The 17,658-nt window shown below is 34.6% G+C and overlaps 3 protein-coding genes across 4 annotated transcripts; 1 reads left to right on the forward strand and 2 right to left on the reverse strand.

Annotated features, from left to right (window-relative positions):
• Window positions 1-711: 711 nt before the first annotated feature.
• On the reverse strand, window positions 712-2,281 carry LOC108979800. Its single transcript, XM_035689399.1, has one exon. The coding sequence runs from the start codon at window positions 2,226-2,228 to the stop codon at window positions 1,035-1,037; it is 1,194 nt and encodes a 397-aa protein (XP_035545292.1). The 5' UTR covers window positions 2,229-2,281; the 3' UTR covers window positions 712-1,034.
• Window positions 2,282-8,974: 6,693 nt separating this feature from the next.
• LOC108979807 lies at window positions 8,975-10,443 on the forward strand. The gene is made up of 2 exons (XM_035689069.1): window positions 8,975-9,058; window positions 9,208-10,443. Exon 2 carries the CDS (start codon window positions 9,223-9,225, stop codon window positions 10,063-10,065), a length of 843 nt encoding a protein of 280 aa, XP_035544962.1. The 5' UTR covers window positions 8,975-9,058; window positions 9,208-9,222; the 3' UTR covers window positions 10,066-10,443.
• Window positions 10,444-11,734: 1,291 nt separating this feature from the next.
• Window positions 11,735-17,160, reverse strand: LOC108979808 (alpha carbonic anhydrase 1, chloroplastic-like). Of its 2 annotated transcripts, XR_004801400.1 has the most exons (7): window positions 15,953-17,160; window positions 15,612-15,651; window positions 14,021-14,238; window positions 13,068-13,177; window positions 12,854-12,956; window positions 12,516-12,698; window positions 11,821-12,129 (listed from the first exon to the last, which is right to left on the reverse strand). XR_004801400.1 is itself a non-coding variant. In XM_035689814.1 (6 exons), the coding sequence occupies exons 1-6, from the start codon at window positions 14,541-14,543 to the stop codon at window positions 11,989-11,991; spliced, it is 834 nt and encodes a 277-aa protein (XP_035545707.1). In that variant the 5' UTR covers window positions 14,544-14,781; the 3' UTR covers window positions 11,735-11,988. The 2 variants fall into 2 exon arrangements, 1 of the variants encoding a protein (XP_035545707.1); XM_035689814.1 differs by lacking the exons at window positions 15,612-15,651; window positions 15,953-17,160 and adding an exon at window positions 14,465-14,781 and having other exon boundaries at window positions 11,735-12,129.
• Between the last annotated feature and the right edge of the window lie 498 nt (window positions 17,161-17,658).

A 17,658-nucleotide genomic window follows, 5' to 3' on the forward strand; every position in this document is an offset into this window, starting at 1 on the left:
TCATATATTACACATTTGATAAGAGAACAAAAAATTAAAAATAATGACAAAAAAGATGGTATATAGTACGTGAGACTTATGAATAGAAATTTTCTTATTAAAAACTAACCAAAATAGAAATATCATGTCATTGGTGGACATGGCCAATGACACGGGGATTTTAACGTAACTTATAAAAACTTTTTGAGTCGTGTTAGCGTTCCGTCTAGTTTTGACCTATAAAGTTATTTTTTTATTTTTTATTTATTTTTAATATTTTTAAATATATTTAAAAAATAAAAAAATATATTAATACATTAAAAATTTTTTAATCATTAAATAAAAAAATATATTTAAAAATTTTAAATATATTAACTGTCAAAATAAAGGGACAAACTCAACTGACATACAAGCATTTTCTAAACTTTTTTTAATTGGAAGACAAGAAGTACTTCTTATAAATCCTTGACTGCGTATAACCCAGCAACCTCCACCTCCTGTTTTTTTTTTTTTTTGCCTTATTTTTTTGTGCTTTATCATCGATGATATATTTCCAAGCAGGAATCTCATCTCAATGTGCATTTGACACAGATCTTGGCGCTCCTGAGCTTTTATTAACGAGCTTTCAGCAACATAATGAGGCACACAATCTCCTCCAATTTCTAGCCACAATCTCACAGTATTGCAGTAAAGAAATAAGGTAGGTTGCCGCATCAGCACATTGATGTATCAGATGCAGAAAATAAGTGCTGCCCAAATTCATACAGATATCAGTTACTACAACCTACAGGACATTTGGGAAGTAACATATACGAGGAATGGAAACATAATTCCTCCATAAATTTCATGATGCTTGGAAGAATATATTGAACCAGGTCAGTGAATTGGAAAAACAAATACCCAGTAATGAAAAGCAAGCAAATTTAGAACGAGAGGACCTAAAACCCACTTTAAGAACCTCATTTTCCCACATAACAAAATGGAAAGGACATACCAAAAGGCTAGCAGCCAATCCAAAGTAATCCGAGGGGGAAGAAGGATATGATTGTATTCAATTAACAGCAGATAGGGCAGTGAATCAACCCATTCTCGTTGCACTCACCGCACCTCACCATCTTCTTTTGCTCCCCATCCAAAACCTTACAACTTCCACTGCACGCCATGCACATCACAAACCTCACACCGCCGCATCCTTCGCATCCGCCTACAGCCCTCGGAATCCCTTCAAACAGAATGCTCAGTTTCCCCTCTTCTTCCAACTTCACCACCTCATCAACTCCCCCAATCAACCTCCCTTTCAAGAACACAAGTGGAACTTTCACCTCCTTTGACCCCATTAGACCCCTCAGTTCCTCCTTGAACCCCGAATCCATGGATATATCGCGCTCGACCACTTGGATACAATGGGATTCGATGATCGACCGGACACTGTTGCAGTCCTCAAAAGTCTTCCTGATTCCTCGTAAAGTCGTAGTGTATACAACAATCGCATTTTCCCCACCTGGGGGGCACTTTCCCTCAAACGAATGAAGAATAGACTCCAAATCTCTGGACTTTCTCGTTTTACGGAATTTCGCTGTAGGCGAGACCATCCTCTTGATCTGAACTTCCTCTTCAGACAATTCTTTCTCATAAGATGCAAGAAGCTCTGGATCAAATAGGGGGCTAAAGCTCTTCCGTCGCGGAGAAAGCCCCGAATCGCTCCCACGACTCTCTCTTTTTGCCCCAATTGGAGACCCTTTCACCGGATAACTTAAACTCAGCACCGCCTTACACGAGTTCTCGGTATGATTCTTAGCTTTCGGTATTCCTTTTGGGCTATAATCAGAACGTCCGAACAAATTAACCCGCCCCTTATTCTCTTTTCCAGCAAATCTCTTCGTCTTCTTTGGAGAACAATTCTGATTCGAGAACTTCGCCGGACTCCTAGAATCAAAACCGGAAAAACCACGGAGAAAAGCCCTCGGTTTCGGGCTTACCTTGGCTTGCTTAGAAATGGGCATTCCTTCTTCAAGATCCTCCATGAGTTCCCAAGCATTGATGACCTCCGGCTCATCGCGAATAGGAGATCTTTGTAATCTCCTACTCTCCGCGACACACTCTTCGACGGCTTGCTCATTGTCCAAGTTGAGAACCCCGTAGGTGCTTGAAGTGAGAGAGACCACGTGGTTCACGCAGTTGCCGCCATTATTGAAGGGGAACTCTCGCTTGAGATCTTTTCTGAAGTGTTTTGACGAAACGCAGCCCATTGATCAGTGGGGTTCGCCCTGGCTTTTTCAGTGTGTTTGTTTTGGGGTTGGGATATGAAGAGAGAAAAAGTGTGGGCAACGGCATGGAAGTTTTTTTAACCGTTAACTTGTCTGTGTCGGGCCCCAACGGTCGAAAAATTCGAATGGTCATGGCAGGGGAATTTTTGTAGGAAGCCCTTACGGTTGCACTTATTATTATATAATCTTTCCCACTAGTATCTCGTAATTCTGTAATTGACCCGTTCTCCTGCTAATTCCAATTTCCATGTATTAGCGTCCTCGTTCGATGAAATTTTTTGGAAAATTCTATAAAAAATGCCATCATTTTTATCCAATTATATAAAATGTGACATATTTTTCACTATTAAAATATAATATGTTACATTTTATATAGTGAGATGAAAGTGAGATGGTGGTGTGCTGTATAGCATTACTCAACTTTTCTACTTCACTTTCATTGTTGTTTAAACAGTCTTTTAGGCCCTCTTTGGAGTGCAAGTAGTATCTCGTCTCATTTTATCTTATCCTATTTCAATATCCAAACACTAGAAACACACAAAAATTTCAATTTCAATTCTTTAATTTTTTTATTTAATCATTATAATTTTTTCAAATTTTTGAATCTAACAAAAAATAAATAAATCAACTTTTTCAAAAAAAATTATAATATTTTTATTCAACTTTTTATCTCTATTTTTCTAAAATTTCATAAAACATCTTAATTCAAATCACAATTTATTATTATTTACAAACTATTTCATTATTATATATTTATAAATTTCTCATCTCATTTCATATTTAAAAAATGTTATAAGTACTTCTAATTTTAATCACATAATCATATATGCGTGCATACATGTCGATTGAATTTTAAATTTTTTAAATTTGAAATTTGAATTAAAAAATAAAAAAATAAAAAACTGATTTAATTTTATTCACGTAATCATACGTAAGTGCTGATTAGTAGTAAAGCAACAATTGTTTTATTCGGACATCTGGATGTCTCGTAATTTATAGATATAATTTTCCCTTGAAAGATGATACAAAACTTGAGGTCCACTTTATAACCGGTGCAAAGTAATTCACATCGACAGTCTCTGTAACATGGACCGCTTCCACTGCGCAAGTGGAACATCCCAATGAAAGCCCAAGATGTGTATGCCTATCCAACTTCAAGTTCGAGAGGTACGTTAACGTTGTAGTACAATATTGTTTCATGGTTAGGATCGAATATGTGGTGCATGTATGTACCCATGAAGCTTAAGCAAATTAACAAAGAAATTAAAGAGATTAAGAAAGCGAAACAACAGCGCACAGAACAGAAGAAAAACACAAAAAGCATAACAAGGAAAAGCGTGCTAGCTAGGATCTTGCCAACAACAATTTGGTACCTGCCAGGGACAGCCTAGCCGATTAATTACAATGGATTAGGTCAAATTGCACCAATACGTTGGCATTCCATAATTTGCATGAATCACTGCCTCCAAGTTACCGTTCGAAATTTAGACTCAACTTAAATCAATTTAAACTGAGTTTAATATTTAAGTATCTAATTTTTAAATTATTAAATTTATTTCAATTCAAAATATCTTCATACATGAGACTTACAATATTTTTCAATTCAATATCTCTTTAAACGTGAGATCTATAATTTTTTTTAATTTTTTATAAATACATCTAAACTCATCTTAATATTCAAATACATCTAAATTCATCTTAAATAGACCTCACAAAACTCATTCTATCATTTAAACTCACAATTATTCATAAAAAAATTTAACTCAACTCAACGTAATATAAACGAGACCTAAGTTAAGAAGCTAGCTAGCTACGTACGTAGGCTCAATAATGCATCCATCGGTTTTGAAGGGATCGATCGTGGGTCCGTGCGCTTGCTGATCATGGCGGGTTTAGTACCTTAGTGTACATACAAGTAGTAGTACGTCCAATAATACAAATATTAATAAGAAAGTTGTATGATTAGTACAAATAAAGGATGCATGCATGATCAATACGAATTAATTAAATTGACCTGCATTTGGTTGTTGGTGATTTTTGGTTGGGTCATGATGAGATATTGCATGCAAACTGATGATCAAGTTGTTGGTAACACAGGCAATCTAGCTATATTATATATATATATATATATATATATATATATATATATAGATTAGATGTTGCTGCCACCGAAAGAGATTAATTATATACGGCCTCGATCGATCTAAAAGTCTAACCTACTGGGATTGTAATTAGTTGCATATTGATATTATATTGTCTTCTCTCCTAACTGCTCAAGTCCCAAGCTGTAAAGGCCTCGATCCATTAATGTTGCAATCCTAAGCAATCAGAGCAACCATATTGATGGGGACGCTTAATATATTTATATATATATCCTCAATCCTCAAGGCACTTGTCTCCCGAATTTACATACTAATTGCATGCCTCTCCTCATGTCGTCAAGTTAAAGGCACCTAACTAACTAATTTGTTTCATGTACGTAGGCTGCACTGCATTTAGGTAGCTAGCTAGGTTGGAAGGGATAAAATAACTGATCTGCCATTTAGGACTTGGTGCCATTTGCTTTGCGTAGCACCGCTCATATTTATCGTTATTCTTGTAATTTTTTTATTCACATTTTTTAATATATTTAAATATTTTTAATAAATAAAAAAATACATCAATATATTTAAAATTATTTTTTTAATCATTAAGTAAAAAAAATAAATAAATTATCCAGCTAACGATACATTTGAACGGTATACTTGAAAATGCAAAATAGCTTTTCTCTTATTTATTTGATAGAAGCTGCTAATTAATTAGTAATTAATTGAAGGCTGGCTGGGCGCTATTGGCTAGGTTAAATATGCCACTACAATTATTAGCAATGATAATGATATTGAGGATGAGGATGATCATCATGTTGAGACACGTTAATGATATTTTTTCTTTTTCTTTTTTTTTTTAAAAAAAAAGAAAAGAAAAATATAAGATCTAGAGAATTTCATCTATTAATTAGTTGTGATATTAATCTTAGCACATATATATATATATATATATCAATCATTCAGAAAACAAATAAGTAAATGTCAAGTAGTTGTCTTTTTTTCCTTTTGATCTCTAAAGCATAAGCATTCTCGGCCACAAGCATCTACTCAAGAAATATTATTTATTAGAGAAATATTTTAGTTATAAAATAATTTTATAAAAATAAATTTATAAATTCACGTGATTTGATATATTATATTAAATTATAAAATTATTTTTATTATAACATAAATTTAACGTATTGTATGAAATTATATCAGTTTATAGATTTATTTTAAGAAAACTTATTTAATTGTGGTAACACTTGATATTTTTTACTAATATGTTTTAACCTTACGTCTGGCCTATATATGCACACACGACAAACACACGTATATCTTTTGTCAAAGCTTTTCATGAGCTTCTAGAAGTCGATCGAGGAGGAGGCCAGAGAAGCTTCATCATGGCTCACGTAAAGTAAGTAGCTAGCTTTATGGTGGCGGCTTTGATTGGAGTGGAATACACAGAAACCATGTCTTATGCGTCTCTATATATAATCTATATTTATTTGTTGAGGAATTTTATAAGCATCATGGTTTACTTCGTGGTCCAACAGCCCGCCCGCCCACCCTTTTCTTCCTTATTGTTTAATTTCATTTTCCATTTTCAGTTTTGAATCTTTGTTATTACTCCCGTACTATTATTTATTAATTAGCTCGACTTGGCATAGTTTGGCTTGGCTAGACTTAGATATATATAACGTTATCATTTTGTTGGACCAGTCGATCGAAGGAAAAGGAAAAAAAGATTGGAATTGTCAGCACCTAATTAAACGTATTAATTTGAAGTATTTGAACTTAATTAAAAGATGTACATCATGAGAACACTAGATGATCAATCGGGAACATGTCGTTGAGATTAATATATATATATATATATTTATATAGTACTAGTGATTAAGCTTTGTATGTTGATCATTTATGTTGATATCGTGTTTCGCGGGTCTGAGCAACTTTACACTCCCAGTATACGAGCAATCTCCTGCACAGTAACTACTACAGGGGAGGGACCTCAAGATCTATTGATCCTCCGATACTTAAGTCAGTATGGTGAAGAAGATGATAGCAATAGATTGACTGATTAAAGATGAATACCTTGCCCGCTGCTAGTAGTATCATATTTATAGTTACTAACCAAGTCCCCACCATAGTGGGGTTTTGCATAGCAGGGGATAATACGTTTATACTGTTGATTAACTGAGCTGCTCTTGCATCGTCACCTTCCCGAGCCGTGAAGAAGCCAGGCTTGTTGTGCGTTGCTTGAGCCCTGGGTTGCATTGAATACGGTACACCTTTTGTTCTGGACTGCATTGAATGCAGCATGGTTTCTGGTCTAGGCTGCATTAAATGCTACATGTTTTCTATCCCGGGTCCCTTCCATCTAGTGATGTATGCCGTGTTCCTTTCTTCTCAAGTTTTGCCTCTATCTTCTGTCCCGTCAGTATGGCCCGACCAGGACTTCCTGCCCGAGTCTTGACCCAGGTGTTAATTGTTTGACCCAAACCAAGTGATATAGCTGGGCCTTGTCTCCAGTCCAATCCAATCCAGACCATATATCTTGATCGTGACTTGGGTCAATTATTTCGCCCAACACAAAGGATTTTCTCCCTTCACAATTTATATATTAATATAATAGAGGCAATAGAAGTAGTACTATTGAAATTAACCATAATATAAATGGTTTCAATTTCCTAATTATGTATATTATGATAAACCATATAATATAAATACCAAGCATAAATGTTCTCTTCAGCATATATGTTTCCAAACACGATCGGGTATTTTATATTTTCGTAAGTATTATATATATATATATATTATATATATATATATATATATATGAAGTTTAAAGCTGCTTAAATTAGGATATATAGTTTTCACCTTTCTTATGATCTATTTTCTAAAAGAAAAATATAAATCCAGCTAATCCAAATAAGTAAGCCAGCGTCTGATCATCAAGAGATCAATGAATGGAATGTTCGTTACATGGAAGGCTCATGTAGTACGTACGCGGTAGATCGATCGTAATTAGTCCGTAATAAGAAAGTTGAAGAAATTGATGATCATTCCTTACGTTAGGTTAATGACAGCGAAAGAATGAAAAATTATATTTTAAGTTTTGCTATCATACATGCATACGTGTACCTGATCTCTCTTTTAAAACAAGTTATATATGCATGCGTTTGATTTAGGGCGTAAAAGTCTTAAATTTATCTCATTTTTTGAAAAGAAGTACACGGATTTTACTCACGTGATTATAACTGTCAATATTATTATTTTTTAAACAAGTTGTTTCATTTTATCTAGTGAGGAATTAATAATATGAGTATATATTATTATATCCATAAACAAATTTTACAAAAATAATCCTATAAATTGATATGGTTTCATATGATCCGTTAGATTTATTTTATAATAAAAAATAACTTTATAACCTGACAAACCACGTCAAGCTACCTCAATTTATGATATTATTTTGTGTAATCCTTTTGTAATTATAATATTTTCCTAATATAATAATATTCTAGTGAACGAATTAGGAAAATGGCATTAAATCCATTTTCTTCCACTTAAATGTATAGAAAAATGGTAGTATAATTTTCATAGAAAATCCTATCCGAAACTTCTTTTTTAAAAAAAAAAAAAAAAGAAAACTCTTAATTTTTCTAATGTTCTTAATTTCCATCATCTTGAATTCAATGTCTTTAGATCATGGCCATGGACATATAAATACCATTAATATATATTATTACTTAAATTAAATAGATAATATTTGTTACGCAATAATTGCGAGATATTGTTTGATATTTGACATGATCTTAATCTAATCCTTGTCATTGATTAAGAATCCTTATCGATAAAGAAATCCGATCCGTTGTTGTTAGGCAGCTAGCCAGAGATCAGAAAGCATATATGAATGTGTGTTGCACGTACCAACGTCGTCGATGATAACAGGGTGAAATTTAAGAAAAACTCGTTTATTGTTACTTTATCGTGGAAATTAGTTTTTAATGAATTAATTAGCGACATGAAGGGTTAATTGTCGTATATATATAATCATAATGTTAGATCATGATCTTCTTCATGCTGCAATCACACGCAATTATTCTTGACTTTGCCGTATACCTTAAAATTAACTTTCTACTTGATCATCATCATATATAATTAGAACTTTATATATATATATATATATATATATATATGAATCGATCATTGATATTCAGTAAGTTTGGAATTGGTGCAACTTTAATGGAGTGGCGTAAGGCTAATATATTCTGTCCTTTTTAAGTAATAATCTGCCAAAATTAAATTTTCTATTTTTTGCATTAGAAATTAAATAATGATCAAATAGACAGATTTTTATTAAGAATAAATATAAATAGAAGTCATTATTGATAGTATCTATTTTGTACATATGATATGATATCATGTAGATTACACATTTTTTTAAATAAATATTAAGAATAATTAACTAGAAGCAATCATGCAGTAAATATAAAATATATATTATTATAATAATTTTTCTCTAATATTATTCTTTTATTAAAGTCGTCCCTTCCAATCCATGTTGAAAGGTATGTGCGTTTTGCTTTCGTATTATTTTGACCAAAAGAAATAAAAAGGAGATTTATTTTTTGTGCACTCAAAACCTCTTTTAGTTTTGCAATCTGTCTGTATCTTCTCTCCAAAAAGCGGAGTGTCCAAAGTCCACCAAACGAAACGAAACCACCCAGCACCAGTCAACAGGTTGAAACTCCTTCTCTCTGATCTCTCCAGAATTTTCCACTCTAAAAAAATATCTAATTTTGTTCAGAACTTCTCTTATAAAACCTCTTGTTTCGACCACTTAATTTGTCTTCAACATTCTCTTCTTCTCTTTCTAAATTCTCTCTCAGTTTGTTTTCTGTACGATGCCACAAGTTGACCTGGACACCCTAGTTTCAGCCTGCGCCGGAAGCTCCGATCGGAAAATAGCCTGTGAAACTCTCGCTGACGGAGATCACCACCCAGATCAACCCGAGGTCACTCCGGATTTGCCTCCCGACTCCTTCTGGTTATCCAAAGACGCAGAGTTCGATTGGTTCGACCAGCATGCCTTTTACGAAAGGAAAGATTCCGCCAGAGGAAACTCCAATTCGACGAACTTGAATCCCAATTTGAATCCGGGTTCCAACTCCACTTCTCAGCGGTTCTCTTTGAACTTCAAGTCCAAAGCTTCCATTATCGGTTTACCGAAGCCTCAGAAGTCTTGTTACGTCGACGCTAAAAACCGTCGGTTTTGCAAACAGGGAAACACGCGCTTGTTTCCGAAGAGGTCCGGCTCGGTCGGAAAATCCGAGGCTCCACTGGTCGAGCCGTCGTCGCCAAAGGTTTCATGTATGGGAAGGGTTAGATCGAAGAGAGACCGTAGTCGCAGATTGAGAAATCGGCAGCGATCCTCTGAACCGGCCACGAAAAAAGAACAGCCCTTCGTGAAACGGAAAACCGGGTTCTTCGCCAGTTTTCGGGCTATTTTCCGGTCCGGTTCCCGAGAAAAGACGAAGCATAAAATCGACGAGCCACAGGCCGAATCGCCTCCGAGAAAGAGCGCGACGGTTGGAGCGCGACACAGTACGGCGTCCGATTTCGACTTGTCATATGCAGAGTCGCTACCGAGAAAGAGCGTCTCTGAGATTGAACCGTTCGGTTTGGGTGGCATGAAGCGGTTTGCGTCCGGTAGGAAGTCTGACGCGTGGGCTGGAGAGGTGGCTTGATCTGATTCTTTGAATCTCAGTGGTGCGGCGACGGCGAGTTTTGTGGGCCCAATCATGCAAGTTGGCGTAGCGGTCGCGATTGGGAGTCTCAGGTGGGCCCTTTTATGTGTACTAATCGATCGTTAAAATGATGTGGCACTTTGAATAACCGTTTCCCCCTCCTCCTCCGTCGTGGGTGACACTAGGGAATAGTTAATAGAGTTTTTTTTACACGTTTTTTTTTTTTTTCAGAGGATAATGTGACGTAAATATGTATGAGTGTTCTGGGATGAGCAGATGTAAATTCTTCGTTGTCAGATCGTCTCACTAATGAAATTCGATTTTGGTGGGAATTGTTCAAAGGATGTGTTTTTTGATTTAAAATAATTACGTTATTTATCTTCAAATTTTTAATTTATTATTTCTACTATTAATATATAGAATATTAATAATTTTTTTGTTTAACTTGTTAATTGTGAAGTTATTATGTAACACAGTAAAATACTTATATGATATAATTTAATTTAAAATTTAAATTTTATAAATAAAATCTTATTATTCAAATGATATGATATGTGTACTTTATACATTAATTTGAGGATAAAATAATTTATGTGAGCGATCTGTGTTAACATATTCCTTACTGTCACGTAGTTTTGTACTCCAATAATGTTTCATTTTGAAGGGTACATTTAAGTCGTCGCTCATGGTTCATGACCTTTCTTCTTTCTTGATGGTGGTGGCCTTCACTGTTGAGTCATAGGTGAGGGAGGAGGGGGCAATGGCATGGCATGGCGTTAGCGGAGTCAAGAATATATATTTTAAACAATTGACTGATAATATCATAACAAATACATATTGATCCATTATTGCTTTTTGTATGACTCTTTTTTATTATTTATGCCAATATAGCAAACTAATATTGTAAACGCGATTTTGGTTTCTAGAAACATCTAAAAAAAATCTCTTACTTTTAGTAAATTTTTTAATAAAATTTCAGCTTTTAAAAATAATTGTAGACTTTTTTTTTTTTTATAGATTTAGAATAAAAATTATTTAAGAAAACCCTAAATCTATTTAGATTTTAAGAGGTTTTAGAGAAAATGAGTCTCTTAAAAAAAAGTTTATGAATTATCAGTAAACTAGTTTAATTTAAAATAGGATGTGAAAAAAATATGGTCATACATTCATAAGATTATTTTCAAATTTTGGAAAGGTGGTCGATCGATAGAAGGGAATGTCTATAATTTTTTTAAAAGAATTTAAAATTATTTGAGGGGAGTCATAGGTAAGACCATGTGGCTCCGCCACCAGCGCCATTGGACTCCTAACGTGAATGCTACCGTGTGAATTGTCTAAGATGTTGACTAGACTTGGCATCTTCCCTATCTCTCGTTCCTTACGAAACATGAAATCTGAATAATATATATGTATATATATAATATATTATAGAAAATGAAAATGAAAATGATTTATACAGTTTTAATATACGTAGATTTTTTCAATGGTGGATTCCATTTCTTTTCAAATGAAGTATACTATACTCTAACTATCACTTTATAAAAAAACCTTTGGTCGAAAAATTTCCCACACAAAAATTTCAACTAGAGTTAATCTTATTTAAGTTCCACTAATAATCGTTTGCTGACCGATCTTTTAGAATTTCTTTAGAAAGAAAAAGTTGAGAGAATTGAATAAAATAGAATTGACATGATCATCATTCCTCTATGCAAAACTGAAGCTAAAGCTACAATACCGGCCGAAGAGAATCCCAGATGATTTTTCAAGGCACTGCATGTGCTATATAGGAACATATACATATATATTATATATGTTGTAATTATAAGATTAGTTCATAATGTAGTTCATGATATATACATGCATGAAGTAGAAAACATAGATGCAGCTAACAGCTCTTTTAATGAGTGGTGAAGATGATGGTAACTAAATTTTGTCGCCGCCAAGCTCATCATATAGCTCAATCTGGCGCCCATTCAATGGCTGTACTGGCCTCGAGTTCTCCTTGCAATTAGACTTCAATGGCTTATTCAGTGCCTCTACTTGATCCTTGGAGATTGATCTCACCTGCACATTTGTCCAAAACGATCGGTGTTTGGGTGAGTTTAAGAGCTGACATTTAAGAACAGAGTCCTACGTGCAATCATCTTAAAAATCAAGTTTTGTTGGAGATTGATCTCACCTGCACATTTGTCCAAAACGATCGGTGTTTGGGTGAGTTTAAGAGCTGACATTTAAGAACAGAGTCCTACGTGCAATCATCTTAAAAATCAAGTTTTGTTACTTTTGTGTAGTGTACAAGGCGTCTTTCACATCGATTGATTTTTTTTTTTTTTAAATCTTAATCGCTTTGATGAAAAAACATTTAAAATATATCTCATCAACGTGATTAAGAGAAATGATTAGGAATGACATGAATACTGGATCATCAACATGAACAAAATTATTTATACCTTGCCGAGAATATTCCACATGATCTTCTCGGTGCATGGGGGAGTGGTGAGAGAACCGAAGTATCTGTAATATTTGCGGCTCTTCCGCATTAGGCGCTTGGTCTTGAAGTCTCTAAGAGGGATATGAGCTTCTTCGTGCTCTGCACACTCTTCCTTGCCCAGTTCATCCAACTTTCCCATTATCTGCAACGTGAACAGTAATGAACTTAACCATTCGAATTCATTCATTGTTTTAGGTTTGGAATAATTTGCTTGGGCTTTCTTTCCTCTGAGCTGAATATATATATATATGTTAGATATGTGTGACGTGTGCCGTTCAGCTATGAAATGAAATGTACCTTAGAAAGAACAGTATCGGGATCACCATATTGGTAGAGGGTTGAGACAACTGCAAAGCTGCCGTCATCGGCCTGGTGGACCAAATGCTGCTCCACAGGAAATCTGTGGTTATCAAAAGTCTCTTTATTTTTGCAAGCACTTACTGTAGTAAATGACAGAAAAACAGAAAGTTCTATCTAGAGAGAGAGAGAGAGAGAGAGAGAAAGATCATACTTTTGTCCATCAATCTGGTGCTCAGAAGGAGAATGCCAGTGGATATGCTTGAGGGTGAAGTTCTTCCCATCGGCCACCAACACTCCCACATGATGTCCCTCAAAATTGATCTGCAGAGGCAATTAGGGCTCATCAATTATGCAACAAAAGAATTTGAGAAAATTTCATACTTTTACAATGATTATATTATTATGTACTTATAAAAAAAAAATTGATTATATTATTATTAATCCAAAAAATGATTATATTATTTAACTCTTCAGCTCTAACTAATTGGTTTTACTTAATTAATCCATCCAACCAATTGCAGATATTAAAAGAGCTACTTTCTCTCTGGCTTCAATTCTTGGCAAGCAGCTTCAACAATACATGATGGAAATGTCCGATTCATTTGATACAAGACTCCATGTGTCAGGCTCATTCGTTTTTCTCCCAAGTAGCCGATGCCAAGTTTGCTTGCATATTTGGATTAGGTATAGATTTGGATGAATATTTATCAAGTAAGGGGCTGGTTTGGATTCAGAGATGAAATGAGATGAAACACTTTCCGAATCCAAACGGAGCCTAAATCTATTCATCATCATTTTTCTCATCATCCTCTTATCCTCTTATAACGTGACATTAGATGATAGGTTCACAAGTGAAATGTAATAAATAGTCTTTAATCATCTAATGTCACATAATGGGATAATGAGAGAATGGTGAAAATTGGGATGGTAAGTAGCATTACTCATATTTATCTCTGCACTGGAAAATAGTTTGATCTTTTTGGGTTAAATGCTCTGGCGAACACTTCTTTGACATGCTGACATCAAGTTTTACGTGTAGGGCTTATTGGTACTCATGCATCCCTATATAGAGTTGCTTGCGATATTCTAGGCTACTATAATCAATATCAAACGAATTAAAGAAGCTGCAGAGAAGAAAATAGATTTGGAAGTTTAAGAACAAACCGCAATGTTAAACCCGTTGTTGACCAGAGTGGCATTTGCGGGACCATATTCTCTGGTCAAGGGTTTCAAGTTCTTGTTACGCACAACTTTGTCCTTCACAATGTCCACAGGAGATTGCCTTTTCCCGTTTGAGCATGTCGAGTATTTTGAGTTCAAGTTTCCCCAATGTTCAGGTCCTTCCTTGCCACCTCCATAACCAAACAAGACCCCATGTACCTCTGGTGGGAAAATTTCAAACATGGAATACATTAGTAACCTCTGAACAAACTTCCAAAAACACCAAAGAAAAACAAAGAAAATCATTGGAAATGAAAACGTGGAGGAACCAAAACCCATCAGAGAACAAAAAAAGAAAAAAAGAAAAAAGAAGAATGACAACAATTCAAAGATGTGTAGATAAGCATGTTGGGGGGAGAAAAAGAGAGAAAGAATCAGAGATCATACGCTCTTCCTCATTAAAAGCCAAAGTGCCTACGATCAGCAATGCGATTGCAAAAACCGAGTAGGAAACTGTAGGGGTCATTGCTACTGCTAAATTATCTGGGTAGCTAAGCCCCCCCGTTCCTCCTCTACTTTTTTTTTTGAAAGACCGTTCCTCCTTTACAAAAGAGAAACGACTGGTGATTTATATTCATTATTGTTCAAAGGGCATGCTTCTTCCTTACCCACCATAGCAAAAATGGCTATATTTAGAATTAGAGAAAGACTTTTTTCAGCTAAATTTGGATGTGTTTCCTCAAACCTCTGGCTATAATTCTTCCCTTGCCCAATCACCAGTACTTGTTGTGCTTTATTTAGAGAGCCACATTCTCTGCTAAATTTTGCCGCCTTTCCTCGAAACTCGAGGAGCACCTTAGGAGCAATGGTAATGGCTAGTTCTAAATTATGACTAAAATTTGAGGTTTTCACTATAGCTAAAATCTTTAGAGAGATTAATTCACATTGAACTAACCATCCTAAAGTTAAAATAATAAAATAATATAATATATTTTAATAATATTTAATTTTTTTTAATATTTAGCAAATACACTCCATATATTAATTAATAATTTAATTTTTACTTGAAATTATTGTTTCCCAACTATTTTCTTCCTCAACCTAATTATCCAACATAATAGAGTTTTTATCCTTCAAAGAAAATCCGTATAAACAAGTTGTCACTAGGAAAGGTTGTGCCAATGAAGTGTAAACAATCAAGGTCTAATATTAACTTGAGCAGAAGGAAAGGTCTCGCTTAACTCTTCAATAAGACGATTTAAAGAAAGGAAGAACATTAAACGGCCAATATTAGAGCAACTAGAACAGATGCCCTTCACACTTTTCTGAATACAAGGTCAATCAAAGGGGGATCCATAGCAAACCAGCGGTTCACTTTCACAGCCATTTATGGAACTTATGGTAATTTTTATAAGAAATGAAACCAACTACTGAGACTCACTAGTAGAAAGTAACCCTATTGCCTCCCAAAAACAACCGAAGCTAAATAATTTGCTAAACATTGATTAACTGACCAACAAAGCGAAGTTGGCTGTTCAGGCTACAAATCTGCATAAAAAACGTAACAATTAAGGGAACCACATCCAGCACTTACTTCGCCGATGAATCGCCTCCTGCAGATCTGCTACCGTTGCCTGCAAATTAAAACCAAGACATATATATATCACAAACTGCATCCCCTGAGCTCCATCTATCTAAAAACGTTAAAACGATGGTGGAAGGAATATAAACACGATAATTTAAAGAAATTTTTTTAAAAATCAAATCTTCCAATTAAATTGGACCCAACACCACCTTCTGACCCAGATGAATCGAGTGTCTTCGATTTCTTGGGATCCAGAACCGGAAGTATATATCAAATACAGAAGAACATCCACCCACACTAGTTTAGGAATTACAAAGATAACGAATAAGAGAAAGAGAACAGAATCGTACTGAATCGCTGAGCTCAAGGCCACCCTTGATAACTTATCTACCACTCCGTTAAACGACAGTGACCTTCATCTTTGAGAGCAAAAGAGAGAAGACCCCACTTCACAAATACCGCAAGCGACGAAAATTCTTGGGCTTTGGATCGAAGTTCCTCAGAAAGCGTCGGAGCACAGGCCGGAAGGAAGCTAGCTGCCGATTATCGGTGTAGAATAAACACAAAGGGCTGCAGTTTGGTCCTTCACCCAGGCCAACGAAAGGACAATGGATGGACGGAGAGAGAAAGGGACAGAGTAAAGAAAAAAAAAACAGAGAAAAGAAAGAGAAACCCACTGCCGAATGAAGCTTTATGAGAGAAAGGGAGAGAAAGTTACCGTCGGGCTCGAGAGGAAGGGAGGGAAAGGGATAGTGGAGAAAAAGGAAAGAGAAAGCGTGGGAAATAGTTTTATTATTGAGTAATTTTCTTAGGCCGGTCTAGATGCATACACCAAACACATGATGTGGCAAACCGGTTTATCCGAAAACAATCTAATGCTTGAGAATCTATTTGTGTTTGACTCTTAATTAATTTTTTTTTTAGATAATAATCTAATTCTCTCTTATATTTTATTTCGATAGTTTTTTCGTTCAAATTCTTTAAGAATTAATTAAATTAAATCAAGATAATATAACCTTATATTATTCCAACCGGTAATAAATTTAAAAGAGTTTTCTCTCTGCACTGGACTGCTCCTATGTATTGCATTTGCACGTGTATTTATGTTCATGCGACTCAGATTGACAAAGTATCAATTTTTTAATTTAATTTTTTTCACTCAAGTCTATCTATGCTCATATGACTCAAGCATCAACTTTCTTCGCCTTAAATTGTAGAGAAATGTGGATTTTTTTGTGTTTTACTAAACTTTTTTAAAGAGAGATTGCCATAAAGAGAAGATGGGTAAAAAGAAGACCGTTATACCAGAGCAACACAACAACCTACCGAATCTAAGTTTCTTTGGTCGATCAGAGTTGTCGGCGATGAAAGATTGTGGCAGATGTACTGCAACACGGGTGGAGGGGCGAATCATGGAGGGAGAAATGGGTAGGAGAAATTCGAATCAGTGATTTGGAAAAAATGTGAAAAAAGTGAGGAGTAGAGAAAACGAATCGTTTTACTGTAAAAAAATAAAATAAGCTAGCTCACTAGTGTGCAGTGTTGAAGACTTTAAGGGCCAAAGAGTAGAATTGTTCTTTATTACTTGCCAATAAAATATGAGTTGATGGATAAATATTGCCTCTCTAAATTTAGAGAAGTTTTTAGAATTACTGTAGCTCAAAATCTAAGAGCACTGGCATCAACCTCTTCATACACTGCTTTTCATCAAAATTTGAAAGGTTTGTCATTCAAACCACTGCATTGGATTCGGTATATACATAAATCTCTAACTTTGAGTTACAAGTATATTTAAGTTTATCTCCATAGTAGACCCCCTCTTCAAACTCTATAACCATTATTTTATTTACTTAAATTATTGTTTCTCAATTTTGAGTCACAATATATTTAAATTGAGAAATAATAATTTAAGTATTAAATTAAATTATGAATTAACATATAATTAGTGTAATTGTAAAACATGAAAAAAATAAGTTAAAAATATTATTATTAAAAAAATAATATTATATTATTATTTTGACTAATCCAATAGTTAATCCAACATGAGATTATGACT

This window comes from Juglans regia, chromosome 4 (assembly GCF_001411555.2).
Source record: "Juglans regia cultivar Chandler chromosome 4, Walnut 2.0, whole genome shotgun sequence".
Taxonomy (NCBI): Eukaryota; Viridiplantae; Streptophyta; class Magnoliopsida; order Fagales; family Juglandaceae; genus Juglans; species Juglans regia.